Genomic DNA, 20,963 nt, shown 5'->3' with positions numbered 1-20,963 from the left:
CCCTCAGTCCCACTCTTGAGTTGGACTCTGAAAGACATCTTGTTGTTGCGATGCTGACGCTGACCTCAGGAAACCTGTGGTCCTTCTGTGCGGCCTCCCCGAGCTGCCTTTCACCCCTTCCATCCAAATCTCACCGGCATCAGTGAACAAAAATTCACCCCAGTATTATTTGAATGCCTCTAGTTCCATTTGAAGTTTAAATCCTATACACAAGAACGGAAACAGAAGAAACAAGGAGCCAATGTAAGCACTCAAAAAAGCAAGACAGAACTATGTCGGAACAGAGGCGCAACTAGAGCCAAATTTGGGGGGGGGGCTAAGAAAAAATTTCAGGGGGGGGCTGAATCTTCTAAGCCATAGACAGAGTGGAACTGCAGGGGCTCTTAGAAGGGGTGAAACAACAGCGAGACCTCATTAACATGCAAATGGTCTTTTAAAGACCGGTGAAGTGCTCGGGTGCGGCTGTGTTAGTGCCCTGAAGCTGTCTCAGCCCGGGCTGCCACACACGACGGGGGAGGAGGGGGGGGGGGGGGGGGGCTGAAGCCCTTTGAGTCCAATTTGAAAATCGTGGGCGCGAGTGGGGGTGCTAATCCCAAGTTGGTAGTGTCGCGCATCAGGACTGGTCTTATTAGGATCACTGTGCAAATGCACGATGCCTATGCCACATACCATCCGCGAAATGCAGACGAGTCCACCTTGTCTGGGCCTGCCGGTTTCCCCGCCTCTCCAGTAGTGTGTGCTCCGCACTGCAAATCTCATTTCCCGTCTGCCAGCTCTCACCTTGACTCGGTTTGTCTCTGGGGTTCGAGTCCTGTCTCTGGGGTTCGAGTCCTGTCTCTGCGCATTCACACCGATGCTCAGCCTGCGGGAGACAGAGATCAGCCTCCAGCAGTCCCAATTCAGTCTAGGAGGGGACAGTATGGTGTGGTGTGGTGGGAACTTATGCCGGGCCAAATAAAGCAGCTGCTCACCTGGGGGGGTACACCCCATGCCCCTCTCCCAAGGCCAATGTCATGCGGCAGAGCAACCACGTGAAGAGGACAGATAACGAGTGCATTATTAGCCGCGCCCCTCCCCTGATCCATTCCTGGCTCGCACTTCAAACCCAGGACGGCAGCCAGGTGTACTTACGCTGTATTCCAGCAGATGGCACAAGTTCGCAAATATGAAATCGGTGCGGCCGCAGTCAGACAGACGGCAGACCACAACAGCTCCTCTTCCCCGCCAGCTATGAAAATCAGTGACACTCGGTTTAAACCGAGCGCGCTGATTTTCATTCGGTAGGGTAGTGTCGGTTAGATTCGGTTTAAACCGAATTCCGGACAGCCTAATTATATTACAGACTTTGGGCGGAAGGTCGAAAGCTGTCAACTGTCGCCACTCAATATACACGCAAGGTGGTGGAGGCTGGACATGTTCGGGTGGAGGACCATCCCCTGCTGCTGCGACAGAAGATGTTGTGCCAGTGGGGGAGGTGATAGCGAATACTGCTGCCCACTGGCAACTGGTGGCCCTGAAAGGTCTGACTAAGAGGGCTTGGAGGCTGCTGCAGAGGGGGCACTGGTGGACTGGCCCACCCGCTGGCCCCCGGACCCACGACGCTGGGTTCCACGTCCCCGGCCGCACAGACGCTGGACAGCTTGCGCAGGCCTGTGGCTCTGGGTGGGACGTGGCAGGTTACCCCTTCCGTAGCCACAAAAGGGGCGAAAAGCAGACTGCGCGTTGCGAGAGGTGGTAGCAAGGACAAGGATCTGGCCATAGCTCTGGAATCCTTAAAGTGCTTGAGCGCATAGTCTGCTTTGTCGCCAAACAAGAGACGGCCATCAAAGGGCATGTCCAAAAGAGTTGACTGGACATCGCCCAAAAAAACAAGTGAACCTCAGCCAGGCATAGCTTCTTAGGGCTACCGACGTTGAAATCGTCCTGCCTACCGAGTCGGCGGTGTCCAGTCCACATCGTATGGCCAACTTCGCTGCGTCTCTACCGTCGGCAACTGCACGGGAGAGCGCAGCCCAGGCCTCCTCCGGGCACTGTGGCAGCACCTGCGCAACCGTGTTCCACACAGAATAGAAGTAACGGCCCAGGAGACATGTGGTGTTCACTGACCGCAGTCTAAGCTGGCGGAAGAAAACATCTTCTTCCCAAGATGGTCCAGCTTCTTGGATTCCCTATCAGGAGGGGTAGTAGGGAATGTGCCCTTGGAAGTCGAGGCTTGGCCACCAAGCTGTCGGGGACAGGGTGTAGGGAGAGGACAATGGGGTTGCCCGGGGCTGGGCGACGGCGTCGGGCAATCATCCTATCCACAGGGCTTCTGTGCAGGGCTTGGACCAAGTGCCCAGAAGGATGTCCGTGAGGGCCTCATTGAACGGCGCCAGGGGCTCCAAAGAGGCCTCTGCCAGTGGAAGCACCTCGGTCAGGAGGTTAGTCCTGACCGCCACCGTAGGAAGCTCAAGATTCAAGGCTTCAGCTGCCCTACGCAACACCACAGCGTAAGAGGCACTCTCCTCTGTAGCCACGGTAGGGGGTAAAAGCATGCCAAGGTCGGGAGAAGTGTCCGTACCACTGGCCTCACCAAACTCCTCTCTCCAATCCGGTTCTTCTAACTGGTCTGCCAGAGGGTCCACGGACGCCTCCCAGTCCTCCACACCCTCCTCTTGTAGCCACTCAGGGCGATTGGGAGCACCAGGGGAGAACAGGGGTACAAAAGTACCAGTCGGTACCGGTACAGATGTTGGTCCGGCTCCGTGTCCATGTTGAGGGGGAGGCCGGGATTGACGATGGTTGAGGACACAACTGGCGTCGGAGGGGGTGGAGACGTCACCAATGGATTCGGCGCTGGACGAGGTGTCGTAAGGTCGACCGGCACAGATCCGGATCCAGGCGTGGATTCCTGGGGGCCCTGAGGCATCAGGGCCAAAGCCGCCAGCCTCGAAGTCCCTACGACTCCCAGCCGAGTCCGCAGGGCCTGAGGGGGCGTCCCAGTGGACTGCCCAAAGATGGAGTGCGAGAGCTTCGTAAAAACTACGAAGTTGGGGACAGAGCCGGACGACTACCATCCGCATCTCGCGTCACGTCGGCCGACGGACAGGGAGAACACGAAGAGCAACGGTGCTTCTTCGAATTCTTTTTGTGCTCCGACTTACCCGAAGACTTCGACAAGGAGTGGTGGTGATGGCTCTGTGACCAGTCCTACGACCTCCCTCTCGACCTGGACCTAGAGTGGTGTGGAGCAGACTGCCGGGCCTCCAGAAACTTTCGGGACCGCTCCCGCAAAGACTCTGGAGCCATGACCCGCCAGTCGGAGCATGACTTCGGGTAGTGGTTGCAGTCCAGACACCATAGGCACACTAGATGTGGGTCCGTCACCGACATCAGCTTGTGGCAGGAGCCACAAGGCTTGAAGCTGGTTCGCCGATGTGACATCCCTGTGCACCAGGAGTTGAACAACATGAAAAGACGTCGATAAAAAGTCGAAAAAGAGTAGTCAAAAAGTGATTAGAGGTACCGCTCTCTCCGGATCTGTGCTTGCTTGCATGGAAAAATAAAACACTTACGTCAGCGTGCAAGGGGTCAAAGTAGATACCGCGACGTCATTCAGGCGATCACGAAGCCAACAACGAACGCTGAGCCAAAAGACGCCACCTACCGAACTGCAGGGGTACTGCTGAAGAAAAATTCTCCGGATCCAGTCTGACACCTGGGGGTAATTCTAAGGTAAGGAATCTATAACTAATAGTCTCTTTCAGATATTTTCTTTAAACTTTGGTTTTTATTTGAAGATAAATTTCAAGGGATTGTGCAATATTATGTTATGCCCCTTTAAATGTTGAGACTGTATATATTATACTAGTGTCATGACTGAGTATATTGGCTTTGTATTTAATTGAAGTTGTTTTTTGTTATTTTTTATATTTTGGCATAGACATTTAAATGTATATTTGCTAAATTGGGTTGTAACATATTTAATATGTTATATCTAACAGCCATGAAGAAGCAATGATGTCGCGAAACACGTGTTGGCCGTTTTTATTTGACTACAACATTGGTGGTTTTGAAGTTGGGACGAAGTAATTGATTGGAACAGTGCAACAACTTTTTGGGACCACGAGAAGGCTTGTTTTATTTATATAAAGAACTTTGTACTGAAGATCACCTACTGGTTACAGTGGAACTTACATTTTTCTCAGATGCTTTGGACACTTTACATCTTTTTATGGACAAAGATTTCACACTGGTTGGATTACCAGTGATCACAGAGTAAAGCACTGGGCAATAGCAACCTGGATAGCCCATCAGAGAGGGAGGAAGTTATGCAAACAGTCATCAAAAAAGTGTAAACTATGAGAGAAAATAAAATTGTAATCTTCCCTCGCCTGGTCGAATCAACTCAAGAAAGGAGGAAAGCGGTTGAAGATATCAGAAAGGAAGTAATGGCTTTAAATTGTGATGTCTCGCTTTGGTTCTCTGCACAACTGAAAGCAATTTGTATAGGGGAAACCCACACATTTTATTCAACCAAAGAGTTTCTAATGTATGGAAAGGAATCCCAGAAGGCTGATGGCATTGCAGGAAAATAGGACATCTCATCTAGAGATCTTCAACCTTAGGCTAACACATAGACCTACATCTCAGAAGGCTGTACGTGAAGCAAATTTTCTAAATTGAGGTAATATTGATTAAGTGATATCAAATGTTTCCTCTCTCTCTGCTTTCTACTTTTCGACTTCTCTTTGCTGGGGAAAGAACAGATTTATTATAGAGGAGTTTATTCTCTGGTGATGCATTCTTCACTAAATTAGTTGTTTTTGCAATAAAGGATTGCAACTGAGATGTTGATACTGTGAAATAAACAATAGACACAAATTGAAATATTATGATGGTAGGGGGTAGCTTTGAATCCTGGAATGTTTATAGATTGAATAAAAAATAATTGCCTTTTCTCTTGACCGCTTTCCAGAATCACAAGGTTGGAAGGACATTTTTTCTTCGTGGCACGAGTTCGGAGAGCAAGCACAACTGGGCTGGTCACAATCCTCAAGAGTTAAGGCTGTGGCAACACTGGAAGGGGACCTGCAGTTGGAACTGTCACTGGCACTGGAACTGTCGCTGGGAAGATGGTACACATAGTGAGAATAATGTACATTCTAATGTTAGATTTCATTAACAAATATATATATATTTTTTCAAACGAACACATTCTTTAAAACAAATACATCAAAACATCATTGATACGGGCTAGACCCTTCGGCATTGGTGCATTCCATTTCGTAAATAACAAAACCAATCTACACTTACACATTTAAGCCATTGCACCTGCTGAATCATTCAAATCATGATCCTATAGTCTGCAAGGTAACTGAAATTGTGATTGTCTGTGTAGTGCAATATTTGGTTTTTAGAGGGGTTCCTAGAGCTTTGGGCCCTGGTGTCGCTGCACCACTGAAATCATGACCCCAATGCCTGCAAGGTAACTACACTTGTGACTGCTTATTTAGTAAATATATAGCAATATTGGGTGTTTAGAGGAGTTCTGTAAACTTTTGGCCCCGTGCCACTGCACCTTCTGCAATATTCAAATCATGACCCTGTTCTCTACAAGGTAACTGCACTTGTGGCTGCCTGTCTAGGAGTAAAATGTAGCATAGCTCTTGTATATTAACTTTATTTTTAACGTGCAAGGTTTATTACAAATTTAGAATTTGATCATAATGACCAAATAGATTAAGTTGAAGAAATCAATCCGATAATGCATACAAAGTGCAAAGAAAGGTACAGAGGCACGAATAGGAAATGCCACAAACACTGTAAGGCTTAAGTATGTGCTTCACACAACTAATTAATAAAAAGCAAGCATTCCAGCATGCTGTTAGAAGCGGTCTGCCTTTTCCATGTGAAGAGATCTTATCTTGACAGTGGTGAATGGGGCTTAAACAATGTGAACAGCTTTAGTAGAAGTATTGTAAATGTGGGAAGGCAGGGGAAGTTAACAAAAAAAAAGTTCCACACAAAAGTGAATGAACACAGTAATTCGAAAATGGGAACTGATAAGAGCCCCTTTTTAAGATATATTTAATACAAGAGATTTCAGAAGCACAGCGCTGTGAATGAAACCTAAAAATTAGGCCCCTATAATCTTAAGGAGCACATCAATTTTAAGTGTTAACCACAACATCTCTGCAATTGTCGGAGGCAAAAGACATGAGATGCTAGACAGTCCTCACAAGCATTGGCAAAGCCAATAGGTCTAATCTATGCAAGAGCTACTGGCTTTGCCATTGTTTTTTTACTCATGCTGTACACCAGCCCTGGTTCTGCTTAATACAGTAGGCTTAAGCTGGTTATGGTAACAAGTTAATGATCAAGGCTGAGCTGTTTACTAAGAGCATATGTTAAAGATCTTTAAAGGGTAAATTGTTAAAGTTTGTAGAAAGATATTTTGTTAAAGAGACTCACACAGATTACCAAAGTAGACAAGGGTTTTAGTGCTGGTTACACTCAAGGACAACCCCTGAGGGTTGTTCATTTGTACTGTGGTAATCTTTGCAAGGTTGTTTTAGAAGGGACTGTAAATTCTTTTGTCAACTCTAACCAGAACATATTTGCATTGTATGATTGTGTACCTAATCGTTGCTTTGTGGGAAAGCTTACCCTCAATACAGAAGGCTTCACTTGGTTATGTTGACAAACCAACAATAAAGGCTGTCGGTCTGATTGGTTCATTGGTAAATGTTATATTGGCTGTCATAAGTTTGGTCTGTTTATTCTGAAAAGTACAGCAACAGCAGTAGTTTGGCATTTAGAAAAGCATGCGTTAAAAGGCAATAGACTTTTAAAGGCAATTGTTGATACATTGTTTATGTACTACATACAATACTATTTCAAGATGTCCTCCCACTGCTATGTTTAAAGTTTTTAGCCTAATTGTTATGCAAGACTTTTCATTCCTATTTGTATTCTTTGGATGTATCTTGCACTTACTTATTGAGTCTGTGATTTTTATTCCAGGTGGTGAGTGAGAGAACACAAGAATAAGACAGTGGATGGTTGACTGGATGCACGAGAGAATGAATGTGTGACAGAGTGCATGTGTGATAAGTTACTGAGTACCTAGACTTGCCATTGATCGAAGAGCACTTTCAGTTATAAACAAGACCGATTGGCATGGTCACGGCTTGCTGTAACTGGGGAAGAGTGGAAGGGGGCAGGGATTAGAGTTTCACACACAACACTTCCTGCTCTGCCCATTTCAAACTGTTTTCTCTCAGCAAGGTCATGGAGACAGTGGTACTTCAGCAGTTACAGATCAAAAGTGATCAGCAGAACCAGTTAGACAGCAGTCAGAATATTGCCGAGCATGTTGGATGGACTCTACCTTATGGTACATTAATTAGTAGCACCTTTGGAAAGGAGATGGAGGCCAAATTTTAATCCAGATTCTCTTGTTGGCCACTTTAGGGACTGCAGACCCTGGATTTGCTATTGGATCGCCTAAAAAACTGACAGAGCTCAAAGGGAAGGGAAAACATTGTATGGTCTCCTATAACAGTCAGAATGGGTACATGTATTTAAAGGGAAGAATAATTAAATACGGGGGCCCACAGGGTTTCTCCGTCTCATTTTCAATATCTGTAAAAAGCAGCACACTAATTAAATAAACTGAAGGCATCTTCTGGACATTACATGTACGCCAATCATATCAACATGGTGGCGCAACTGAAACACCAACTTTTGAGAGTGGAGAAATAGACTGACTGGATTAGTTAGATAAATCTGTTTAGCCCTAAATGGGGATGCATTAGATTCTGAATGTTTGGTTTATAGGAGCCTTCCAGCGTCTCCCTTCAATGGGACAGTTTTTTGGTACATTATACCTCAATACTGAACCTCACTTATCAGTGATATTTTGCTATCTCAGGCTGATTACTCAAACTAACTTTACCTAGGCGTGCCAGCCTACCTTAAGGCAAATATTAAGAGTATGCACAAAAATTGCGCTGAGAGCAATCTTTTGCATCAGTTTCCAGGCTCAAACCTACTACCTCTTGCTCCAACCCCCCTCTTCTTCATAGATTATAAACATGGATACAGATTCATTGCAAAATCATCACAATACCTCACAGGCCAGCACCCAGGTGTAAGCACACCAAGGTAGGTCACTCTGGTTGGAGACTCTGGAACTCTCTTCATTTCGGTTCGGATACAGAAAGATAGTAATTTAAAGTTCCAGGGACTATTGCAGGCTGAATTATTAGACAGAGTTTGCCTAAGAAACGTAAGGTGTGTTCCCCGTATGTTTCAGGCCAGTTGAGCTATAATAATGCTGGTATCTAAATATGTGTCATCATAACTTAACGCAATGCAAACACAAGTACCAAACATTTCGACAAGTGACAGGAAGAATTAAAATTTGAAGAAAAAAAACAAACAATCACAGCTAAGCTTTTTTATATTAACAATAAAGGCTAGTTTGTTTTTTTAAAAGGCAAGGGAAAAAAATAATACAAAATCCTCCCTGTTGAGGGGAAATAAAGAAAAGCATGGAGATGCAGAAGTACATAGTGTCAGTCTTCACAGGTGGCAGGTAGCGCTGCAACTTTTAAAACCTGATAAATTTCACTGTTAATTTCTCGAGCTATGAGAATTCCACGAGGATGACAAAATGCAAAGATGACAGCATGTACGAGATGAATGGCGGGGAGGGGCAGCAGGGGTGTGGCAGTACCTGCAAATCTGCTCCCCCAAATTTTGTAGGCTCCTCTCAGTTTTCATCAATTGATTTCTTAGCGCCCACACATTGGCAATCAAGCTGCTTTCTTCATCTATGTTGCAGGGTAGAACATTAGGTTCCATGTGTAATGCCTGCGTGCCTGAAACATACATAAATACATAGAAACATGCCATAATTATTTCACAAGTAGTTAAACACAAATAGGGTATCTTAAGGCCTCATTTACGAAAACTATTGCGCTCAGACTTCAAACTGTAAGAAGTAGGATTCAGGAGGTAAAATTCCTAAATCATGATTCACAGAATAAGTGTCTGAAGAATTGAAGAGCAGACAATCGACCACTGTTGCAGATTTGAAAAAGGCAGAATACGGGTTATTATCTGGCACATAGCTGTGCTAAAGGCTGAGGTGCCCTTTGAGAATGAAGTGACTGCTGCCCTCAAAGTCAAAACAATGTAGATAGTCGCAAACCTCACCCATGAGTTTACACCTCATAATTGCACCTGACTTCCGCTGGATACGTGTTGGAATATGGCCTGAAACAACCTCAAGCACATTCTTGCTTTAGGAGAGGGTGGGAGAAGATATTGTTCACATAGAAAACGACTTTAGTGTGGAGGAAATGAGAAAAAAATAGCCATGCATTTTAACACTAACTCTACCTCGTCGGACAACTGATTGGTGTAGGGATTATGGTATAGATGGAAAAATACAATTCGTGCAAATTACCATGGCGAGCCCACAGGATTTTTATGAAACACTGAAAATTCGTTTTTTTTGTATTGCCAACGTTACTCATGGACTGCTAATGAGGCCAATAAGAGTTAAACAATTCTTATGTCTACGGCATTGCACAAATTCTTGAATTGTAAGCAGACACATTTGCATGAGAGAATGAAACCACTATGATCTATGAGTTTAGAAAGTGCAAAATTGTACATGGAGTGCTATGTAAATGATACCACAAGAGCAGAAGATGTTTTCCCCCAAAATATTTAAAACAATTAAAACGTTACCATTTGATCACAGTTTCCCATCTTGAAAAAAATTATAAGATCCTTGTGAGGACCAGGTCGTCATGCAACGCTGTTAAGACGTGCATCGGGTAGAAAATGCAGTAAGGGCTAATAAAAATGGAACAAACAAACAAACAAAACACAGCAAAGGTAGAACTGGAATGCGTCAATAAGATTCCAGACAACCAGAGCCAAGCAACGGGGAGGAGGGCAGGAGTATGGTGCAACAACAAAATGCGGAAGGGGCTGAGACACAGAGGCAAGCAAAAACGGGAGCCAGTGGGATGGTCGGGGGCAGGTGCAAAACACAACGCTTGACAGGTTTGGGGGAAATAGATGGCCTGCAAACACATGCAGTTTTAGACGAGTGCCACAACTAAAATTTAAAAGGTACCTCCAAAAGCACACCATCAGTGGAAGGACACTGAGCCTCAAAATTAAGCAGTACTTGGTCCATGCTCTAGGGAAGGGACAAACACACAAAGAGGAAGGGAAGATGGCATGCGCTAACCAATGAGAAGTAAGGAAATTAGAGTGATGATAAAGCCAACCAATGGTAAGTAATGAGCAGTCTCCAAGTCCCCTAAAAGTTAAGAAAATGTCTCACAAGCGACAGAGCATGAGCTGTCTCAGGCAAGACCTAAAAATGTGGAGTGATCTCACGGCAGCATTTGGTGCAACGTCTTCAATGTATTGTGGCAGATTTCATCTTGTTCTCAGCGTACTCAGGGCCTGCCTCATCGGTCAAATAGACTGACAACAGTGCTGTCTGCCATGAAGATAAGCAAATTCCATGGCTCTACCTCATTCACACATATACACCTTTTGCCCTTACAGATGATGCTAAATTTGTCTTTAGAAATACAATTTTCAAATGTGTACTACTCTGCATTTTCTTTTCACCAAGTTGCTCGAGCTCTCTTCTCCTTTCACCAAGTTGCTCGAGCTCTCTTCTCTTTGCAGAAGTAGCCTGACAGGTATAAGGGTGGGGGCATAAATGCGGTTTTCCCCTTGCATCAACTTCTTTTTTTCCTTTTTTCAGGCAGCCAATTGGTTTGTGTTTTCCGAGTAGTCATCTCTCCTTTTTATATTTACATGTCTACAGTCAAACCTCATCGGTCAAATAGACTCATGCCCCCCCCTTTTGCCTCCTCCACTCAGCCCATTAAGCAGGGAGTTCCGCAGGGCTCGGCTTTAAGTCCAGCTCGGTTTAACCTCTATGTTCAGCCCCTGGCAGCAGTCGCCCGCGACCATGGTCTCTCCATGGTCTCTTACGCAGATGACACCCAGCTGATGGTGGCTCTTTCGGATGACTATGCTAACGGCACCACCCAGTTTCGAACGGGCCTCGAGGCGATTGCGGGCTGGATGACGGAGAATTGTCTCCAGCTCAACGCCAATAAATCCGAGGTGCTACTGGTGGGTAAGAACAAGGGGCTTTGGAACTCACAGTGGTGGTCCCCCTCCCTATGCCCTGCCCCGCCCCCTAAGCTGGTGGTAAAGAACCTCGGGTTTCTGTTTGACTCAACCTTGGGCTTTCAGGAGCACACCAAGAAAATCGCTGGTACGTGCTTTGGTCTGCTACGTGGCTTAAGGCCCATTCTTCGGTTTTTCGATGCGACCACATGCCAACTCATAGTCCAGGCCACTATCCTTTCTAGACTTGACTACGCGAACTCCTTGTTGCTGGGCGCCAATAAGGCAGAACTGAATCATTTGCAGCGCATCCAAAATTCAGCGGCACGTGCCATACTTGGTCTTTCGAGATCATGTTCTGGAACAGGGGCTGTTCGCTGCCTCCATTGGCTCCCTATCGCTAAAAGGGTCAAATTCAAGACCCCATGTCTCACCTTCAAAATCCTAAAGTTCTCCACACCTGAGATCTTGTCGGGCCTGATCACCCCTTACACCCCCAGCCGCAAGCTGCGTTCCTCCGAATTGATTCTGGCTTCTGTCCCCAGAGTCAAGCGATCTAGAGCTGGCGGCAGATCTTTCCGTCTCATGGCAGCTAAGCTGTGGAATTCCCTCCCACTAAAAATCCGCAGCCTAAAGTGTCTGTTATCCTTTCGTAAGGCTATTAAAACCTTCCTTTTCGCCTTGGCTTAATTTCCTCTTGACTGGACACGGCTGTTAGCGCCGGGACGCCCCTTCGTTGGGGCAGCTGAGCGCTCTATAAATGATGTTAACATAACGTAACATAACTCGTGTTGGACCTGGCCCTTTTGGCAGGTACACCCCTAAACTTTTTTTCATTTATCTTAGCCTTTGTCCCTATGTAGTGTTAGTGGTTTTAGGCCTCTAGGCACTTTAGCACTGTGTCCCAGTGTAAAGTGCGTGCGCTCTGTGTTACATTTAGTGAGACTGGCCTGCCCTCCCATAGGAATGCATGGGGGATATGTGTGTCCATGGTAATTCCTGATGTGAGAGGAGTGCAGGGTCAAGTTTAGTATGTGCGAACTCGCAAGAATAAATGCTGCGCAATGATGTGCGCAGATTTATTATAACTATAGGAGAAGTGCCACTTCTAGAAGTTGACATTTCTGTGTGCTGTGTGTCTGCCTGCCTGATGTGGAGTGCATGTCTGGCTTGTGATTGACAGGCGCTGGATGGTGTGGGGAATTCCAGGAGCCAGGGTGAGTCAGCCCAGTGGTGAATAGAGAGATCTGCATGTAGATGGGAGGGAGGAGTTTCACCTGGGACCTGAATAGGGCTGTGCCTTCCCTACACAATGCTGGCTCCACCTCCTGTGGTGCGTCTGATGTCCCTAGCCTGTCCTGTGAATAGGGAGAGGGGCTGAGCAAAACAAAGTGCTCCAGAACCAGTTGTAACTGGTTCTCCCCTTGCCCTACAGTTTGTGACAAAGGAAATGTGTGTATAGGAAGGGGCTGTGACCCCATGAAATGTGTTCTGTGGTGCTGGTCCTGACGCTGGGGGCTGCTGCTGCAGGGCTCCAGAAGGAACCGCCACAAGGGACTGCCTCCCTGCTGGAGGGCCCTGTGTGCTGGCCTGCCTGAGCCCAGCCTTGTGCCCCCCTGATCCTTGCCTTGGAAACCCAGGACCTAGCGCATGGAAGGGCGCTTTGCTTGCCTTTTTATTTTGAAGAGCGCTTTGCTTGTCTTTGCAGAGCGCTGGACTTTTGGCCGTTGAGAGCACTGTATAGGTGCCCAGCAGGAGGACTGCTGGGGGCCTACAGCGCGAGGCTGCCTCGTGGGGGATTTTCCTGCTGAGCGTGGGGAAAGCAGGAGCCCACCCCGCGTTAATGCAGTCATCGGTATTTCATTTACGAGCGGGTGCCCACCCCGCTAATTTATAAGCCGAGCGGGAGCTCACCCCGCATCGGTACCTTGAAGGCGGGTGCCCACCCCGCATCGCGGTGTATTTTTTGTGGTGCTGATTTAGCGGGTGCCCACCCCGCATGTTTATGCATCCTCAATACGGGTGCCCACCCGCTTTGGTAATTAGTGACGGGAGCCTACCCCGTATTGTGCCAGGAAGATAGAGGAACAGCCTCACCGCCGCGGCCCGGATGCCGCCTGACGGAAGGCGTGGCCTCGCGACGGAACCAGGAAGCGGACAGGAGCCTACCCCGCGCTTCTGAAGAGTGAAGAAGACTGCGGGGACAAAGGCGGCGTTTGCACCCGGGCCCCCGAGAGCGAGGGAGAGCCCCCGTGGTGCCGAGTGAGGCACGGAGGAGTCCTGCAGACTACCCCGGTGAGCAGGGCCTAGTTGGGAGTCCGGAGAAGGGGGGTGTGTGAAGGTGCCTTGCCGGTACCTCCCCCCTGCAGTAGCAACATGTTCGGGGCTCCTTGCCGGTACCTCCCCCCCTGCAGTAGCAACGTGTTCGGGGCTCGAGTATCGTTAGAAGTCCTGGAGTGGGACTTGGGGCCATTTGCTGTTTAAGGGTCCCAGAGTGAGGCTGCAGTGGCACCGTGGTGCCTGGGCTCATTCCCCAGCTGCCCTGCGAGCGCGCAGGCAGCTGCAACGTTTGGGGGAACCTTTTTCTGCTAGAGTCTCAGAGAGGGGCTGGTGCCCATGCTAATTTCCAGCTACCCAGCAAGTAGTGGGGCTGCCACGTTTAGGCCTGACTCTCTTGCGCACTCTTCTTTTTCTGCATGCGCAGCCTGCCCTGACTTTATTGGACATAGGGCGCAGAGTTCTAAGTTGGCACATAAGGTGGTTTGCGCCTGAGGTGATGCTTTATACCCAATGTGATGCCTCCCCTGATTTATGCGTAATGTGTTATGCGAATGTGTTTTAGATCTCATGTGTTTATGCTGGTAACTACATAATGTATTTATGCTTGTAATGGCTACTGTGATGCTAAGTGCGTAATGCATTATGCTAATGGTTTTTAGATCTCAGATGTTTATGCCTACAGTGATTGCATAATGTGTTCTAGGCCTAATGTGATTATGATTGCGTAGTGTATTCCTAACATTTACCAGTGGTTACTGGTTGTGTTCTACATCTATAATTTATGCTACAGTTAGTGTGTGTTCTACATTTGCTAATTCCACTTTGTGATTGTTCTGACAGTGGCCCAATTGGCGCTGTCTTGTGTAAATAGTCCCCTGTAGATACTGCCCAGTGCCAGTTGGCACAGTGTATATTATGGGATTATGATCTAATGTGTTTTTTATAATACAAAGGCTATTTATATATATAACCTTGTGTGGAGTTCCTTTTGTGGTGTGTCTGGGGTGTTGTTGCTGTGTGCGTGCGCAAACGATTTACACATTGCCTCCGGGACAAGCCTGACTGCTCGTGCCAAGCTACCAAGGGGGTGAGCAGGGGTTATCTTTGGCGTGTAACTTCCTTGGCCTGACTAGAGTGGTGGTTTCTGCCTGGCTTTGGCGCATGCCTTAGCCAACCAGAAATCCCATTTCTAACAACTCACAACAGTGCTATCTGCCATGAAGATAAGCAACTTCCATGGCTCACCTCATTCACACATGTACACCTTTTGCCCTTCCAGATGATGCTAAATTTGTCTTTAGAAATACGATTTTCACATGCGTACTACTCTCTGCATATTCTTTTCACTAAGTTGCTTGCGCTCTCTTCTCCTTGCAGAAGTAGGCCGACAGGTATAAGGGTGGGGGCATAAATGCGGTTTTCCCCTGGCATCAACTTTTTTCATTTTTTCAGGCAGCCAATTGGTTTGTGTTTTCCGAGTAGTCATCTCTCCCTTTTATATTTACATGTCTACAGTCAAACCTTCTCCCTGAAGCATCCATGCATGGCCAAAAAGAACTGCTTCCTCTAGTAGGTTCTGGACTCCCTCCAAAATTAATTTTCGCCTTACACTTCTTCCTATATTCCCAAGAATGATATGGTGGGGGGGAGGAACGAGAGGACAAGTACACTTTGTTAGTGGTTCTTCTACGTAGTCATAGTTGTCCTTAACACCACAATGACGTGAAAATCATTTTAAAAGTCACTTAAACTATTATGTGTTACTGAGCCGAAGGGGAGTCTGCAATCAAACACACATTTTCAAAATTCTAAATAAATTACACTTCTCAGTTTCTCTTTAAACCTTAAAAGAGGTTTAATCCACAGATTTAAAAGGCAGTGAACGAGGTAATTTAAATATGCATCCTCTCTATTCTACAAAATCCTCTATTGGTACACTAGTATTCAGGCAGGTCCCCAAACGGGTTCCAATCCCCCAGGTAACGCAGTTGGAAACATCCAGCCTGCTCGTCCCTCCATCTTGAGCCCTTTGTGCTAACAGAGCCTACCAACCTCCTCTGCCATGATGCACACAACATTCCATCTCCGGGAATGGGTCATGTTTCGTCTTTCTGCCCTCCAGGACTCTCGGCAGGCCTGCCATTTCGACTTTCAGCTTTCTGTACTGCTGGTTCTTCCATTAAGTAGTGTGATTTTCTTTTCCATTAAGCTGACTTCCTATACCCTTGCCAGACCCTCCATTTTGATATGTTTTACAGTGATCAGGGCAGCATTGTCATCTGACCTTTGTGATGCAACCAGAAACATGGGTCTGTGTCACAAAGGCTTGGGCTCAGGTTTATACAATAGAGGAGCAGACACCATAGCACCGACAATGATCACCAGTGTGTTACAACGGGATACGTAAAAGGATGCATTAGGTTTTCATAATTTAAAGGTGCTTTGGTGGGCGTAGCAAGCAGGCCAGCTTAGGGCGCAAAAGAAGGCCCAAGTAGGATCACTTACAGAGACAGTAATAACCAAGAATAACAGAGACTATTCCAGCCACTTATTTAAATCTACACTAACAGGACGAGTCATCGCTTCTTTCAGCAGCTAATAACAGTGTTCATAACTAAAGACTTATAAGACAATTACGGCTTTAAACGATGTTTTTGGCTGTTGCTCATCCTAACAGGATTGCCAAAAAATAACGTACTCCATATATGCCCACAGTTCAAATGTTTGATGGTATAAATGATATGGTATGTGTTACTTATGTTTTCACTGATCCATCGGCATTACGTTATTATGATTTGGTAATTTGTCTGGTACCATGTGCCACTGACAAGCGGGTTGAGAGCGCCACGTTTGTTATTAAATATCACGGAACTAAAAATGTCATCATTAGATCAGTTTCAGTTCTGTTCACAAAGTCGCCCTTGGAGAACGGCTGATAAGTCAGCTTCCTGATGTCACTCCGTGCACAGCTCAGGAACAAAGAACGGCGTCCCAATACTGGAAGCAATACGTGCATACACATACATGACGGACTGTGCTGTAGAACAAGCGTTTATCTGGCGTCTGAACATCTGAAGAGGGCAGTTCTTGCTAATGCGCCTTTTCATGCTTATACAAATATTAGTTTTTTAAAATCTATCCGGTAGCTTTCTTGGTATGAAATGTCAGGGGGAGGAAGGACAGGAGTCTATATTGGTTTTTTTGTGTTTTTTTTTTTTACTTTTGAACATGGACAAAGCAGGGGAACAGAAAGGGATTGAGGGAGGCACATTCGGGGTACCAAATAGGCATGGAATCTTAGCTTCCTCGTCCAGGTTTTCAAAGTGTTTGGAATACCCGATGCAGTTTAACGACAGAACTGACTGAGCGTTTGGTGTTTTTGGGAAATGGAGTGTTCTGCACTCAACAACATAGAAAGAGGATTTTTGAGGTGGATATGGTGTGCGGATCCTTCAGACTGAGGTGGTTTAATTCTCCATCGACACCCATTCTTCTCCATCCGAGCTATTTAGGTTGGGCTCAGTGCCTGATCTTTTAGCTATGACTTTGTTATAGTACGATGGAGCTTTCCTCAGGAGTTCATCGAGAGACAGAAAAGCAGAGGGATCCAGTGACCGTAAACATTTTTTTTAAACTACAAAAAAAAGAGGGCACTGATAGACTCTCTTACAATAGGACTTCATTGATCTACTAAAATAAAACTGCAATGGTGGCGACGGATAGATGTTTGAAAATTCAGAGATGGGAGAACATTAGTAAACATATTAGCATATGCTTCATTATGTACCCATGAGAAAGAGGTTTCCAACAACTCAAGGGTGAAAACCCTAGTGAAGCAACATATACTTCACGGGATAAAAGAACAGTATTGTAGTGAGTGTAATAAAAACAACAAATGTAAATAACAGTGAAGTTCCTGAACTTGGAGGCAAGGCCACATATAAAAGGATGCACGATGGCACCCATTTGTGAAACACAAGAAAATCCCACAGTTCACCAATGATAGTAATTCAAGGCCAATCTTGTTGATAAACGTAGAAATGAAAGTCCTAGCGAAACTCATGACTATCCGTCTCACGCAGGTGGTGGACTCCCTTGTCACCCCTAACCAGTCTGGCGTTATGCCCTACAGGGTCACAAGACAATTTGAGAAGGCTGATGGTGTACTTGGCGAATTGTGCTAGGCTTTCCAAGCCAGGGGTCTTACTGGCAATAGATGCTGAAAAGGCCTTTGATTCCCTTTAATGGCCATACATGATGACAGTGCTCAGCAAAATGGGATTTGGCCCATATTTTCTGTCTTGGGTGGGCGTGTTGTACTGGAACCCAGTGGCGAGAGTCCAGGTCAATGTGGTACTCTCCGAAAGATTCAGGCTCTTTAGTGGCACCAGAAAGGGGTGCCCGTTGTCGCCAATACAGTTTGTGGTGGCACTGGAGCCACTGTCGGCTTGGATCCTTGCAGATGTGCAGATACATTGTCTCCGGTGGGTACCGGAATGGGAAGAGGTCATCATGCTAGAAGGCGATGACATTCTACTCTATTTAGTGGATACTCTGCAATCCACATCAAGAATCCTGAGCATTTTAGACGTCTTTGGAGCCTATGGATAGATCCAAATTAACTGGCATTAGTCAGTGGTGCTCCCCATCTGGGAGGGCAACCTAGCCCAGAAACGGGTTTGTCCCTTTCAATGGGCTACTCAAGGGTTTTTGCTACCTTGGTATTTTTTCAAGACCCTGGACCGGGATATGTTCTTTAAATAAAGTCTGTTAAAAGGTTCTTGAGCTTACCACTGGGATGTAGAGAGGGGGCAAACTCCCATGTCATTGTTGGGTCGGTGGCCCTTTAAAAAATGATCTATCTGCTCAAGTTTTTATACATATTGCGGAATACCCCCTAACCGGTTCCAGAAAAATACTTCCACATTGTGGACGGGACCACAAAGGTGCTGTTCAAGGACGGTTGGGGGACCAGGATTGGCCCGTCACTTCTGACTTGACGTCCCTCCGAAGACGGTGGTATTGCCCTTCCAAGCCTCAGGTTATAATAGTGGGCTACACAACTTCTAGTTGTAAATGACTTGAGCTTTCTTGACCCAGCAGGTGCCGTCTGAGGGCAGACCAAGCGCCCAGGAGTTTTACCTTCCCTGTCCTACCCCAGGGGCACCAAAGTCACAATATGGAAAAGGGCAACGCAGATACTGGAATGGCAGGGAAGGCTGACACTGGAGACCCCTCCTCCCCCCTATGGGACCTTTCGAGTGGACTGAGGGAGGTGGAGGGTCATAATCAATCAATCAGTAATCTTATAAAGCGCGACTACTCATCCATGAGGGTCTCAAGGTACTGAGGGGGAGGGGGGCGCGTCTGCAGTTCAGTTGACAAGCCAGGTCTTGAGGTCCTTCCTGAATTGCGGCAGCAATAGCGATTGCTTGAGGTGCAGAAGCAGGGAGTTCCAGGTCTTTGCAGAGAGGTAGGAGAAGGATCTTCCTCAGGCTGTGGTCTTGTGGATCCGTGGGATGGTGGCCAGGGCAAGTTAGGTGGAGCAAAGCGGTCTGGTGTTAGTGTAGAAAGAGAGGCGGTGGTTGAGGTATGGAGGTCTGGCGTTGTGGAGGGCTTTATAGGCGTGCTTGAGAAGCTTTAAGGTGATTCTTTTGTTGACAGGTAGCCAGTGAAGGTCTCTCAGGTGGCCGGCGATGTGGTTACGGTGTGGGATGTTCAGGATGAGTCTGGCTGCTGCGTTCTGGACGGTCTGCAGTTTCCTGGGGAGTTTCCGAGTGGTGCCGGCATAGAGTGAGTTGCCTTGGTCGAGAAAGCTGCTGATGAGCGCATGGGGGCCTGTTTTCCTGGACTCAGTGGGGATCCACTTGAAGATCTTACTAAAGAGGCGGAGCGTGTGGAATCAGGAGGACAAAACGGTGTTGAATTGGCAGTTCATTGAGAGCGAGGAGTCCAGGATGATGCTGAGGTTTTGTGCGTGGTCCGTGGGTGGTTTTCTGAGCGCTGCTGGGCCACCAAGAGTCATCCCAAGCCGAGGGGTAGGAGCCCAGGATGAGGACATAAGTCTTGTCTGAGTTAAGCTTGAGGCAGCTGTCCTTCATCCATGTGGCGACTGCCTGCATCCTGTTGTGGAAGTTGCTCTTGGTGGCTGTGGGTTCGTCTGTGAGGGAGAGAATCAGTTGGGTGTCGTCGGCGTAGGAGACTATGTTGAGTCCATGGCTTCTGATGATGGCTGCAAGCATGGCCATGTTGATGCTGAAGAGGGTAGGGCTCAGAAAGACCCCTGAGGCACTTCGCAGCTGATCTCTGTGGATTCTGGTTTGAGCGGTAGAAGTAGGACTCTGTGTTCGGCCCGTGAGGAAGGAGCGGATTCATTCTAGGTCTTTATCGTGGATGCCGGTGTCATGGAGTCTTGCGCAGAGGGTATGGTGGGAGACGGTGTCGAAGGTGGCTGAGAGGTCCAGGAGGAGGAGGAGAGCAGTGTTGCCTCAGTCGAGGAGGGTGCGGAAGTCATCTGTAGCGGCAAGGAGAGCGGTCCTCGTGCTGTGGTTGCTTCTGAAGCCCGACTGGGGGAGGTCTAGGATGCTGTTCATTTCTATGAGATCGGAGAGTTGGGCGTTGATGGCTTTCTCGAGGACTTTGGCTGGGAAGGGGAGCAGAGAGATGGGTCTGTAATTCTTGAGGTCTGTCGGGTCAGCAGAAGGCTTCTTTAGATGTGGTGAGGGCAGGCATCCGTTGGGGCTCCGGAGTGGATGCTCTTGATGATCTGGAGGGTGTCGTCAAAGGTGAGGGTAGTCCAAGTTTGCTCGTAGCTGAAACCATAGGGTTCGGTGGTTGCGGGTGGGGTGAGTGAGGCTTGGGTGGTGATCTCCTTGATTTTGCAGTGGAAGAAGGTGGCGAGGTTGTTACAGAGATCTTGAGACCGGGGGGCTGTCTGCTGTCTCCGTGCTGGGTTTAGCAAATTATTTGACCATAGCGAAGAGTCTTTGCTGTTGTGTGCATTGTCGTTGAGGTGTTCCTCTATGGCTGCTTTCTTTGTTGTTCCGATGAGGCGGTGGTGTACAGTGACGGCAGATTTTAAGAATGTGTGGTTTGTCGTGATCTTGCTGCTTCTCCATCTTTTCTCGAGCCCTCTGCAGGTGCGCATGGACTCTTGGAGGGCGGGGATAACCAGCTGGCTTTCTTGCCTGAGGGTTTCCTGAGGTGGGCCGATGCATTGGCGTAGTCTGAGATCCAGTGGTGGAGGTTGCGTGTTGAGGTGTTGGCACATGTGGATGTCTCTGGTGGGATATTGCTGAGGGAGGTGGTGATCTGGTCTTTAGTGACCATGTTCCAGCTTCTGCGAGGATTGCAGTGGGCGTGGTGATGTACTGTGGGGTTGGTGAACGAGAAGTGGACGCACTGGTGGTCAGACCAGTGTGGCTCGGAGGTGTGGCTGATAGAGATGTTGCTTGCGGAGAAGATCTGGGCTGAGCTGGAGGTCATCCAGGTTTCTGTGAAGAAGATGACGTCAAGGGAGATCC

At 47.3% G+C, this 20,963-nt stretch overlaps 1 protein-coding gene across 3 annotated transcripts in view; it reads right to left on the bottom strand.

The window, feature by feature from the left end:
• CCDC18 (coiled-coil domain containing 18) overlaps nt 1-20,963 on the bottom strand; it is a 1,105,805-nt gene that overhangs the window by 1,057,512 nt on the left and 27,330 nt on the right. For all 3 annotated transcript variants that reach the window (XM_085602201.1, XM_085602202.1, XM_085602203.1), the window contains exons 3-4: nt 8,723-8,867; nt 4,935-5,106 (exon numbers count right to left, since the gene is read on the bottom strand). In XM_085602201.1, the coding sequence (XP_085458327.1) occupies nt 4,935-5,106; nt 8,723-8,867 (317 nt within the window). The remainder of the gene's footprint in view (nt 1-4,934; nt 5,107-8,722; nt 8,868-20,963) is intronic.

This window comes from Triturus cristatus, chromosome 4_2, assembly GCF_964204655.1.
Source record: "Triturus cristatus chromosome 4_2, aTriCri1.1, whole genome shotgun sequence".
NCBI classification, from domain to species: domain Eukaryota; kingdom Metazoa; phylum Chordata; class Amphibia; order Caudata; family Salamandridae; genus Triturus; species Triturus cristatus.
This window is presented reverse-complemented; position numbering and strand designations above follow the sequence as displayed.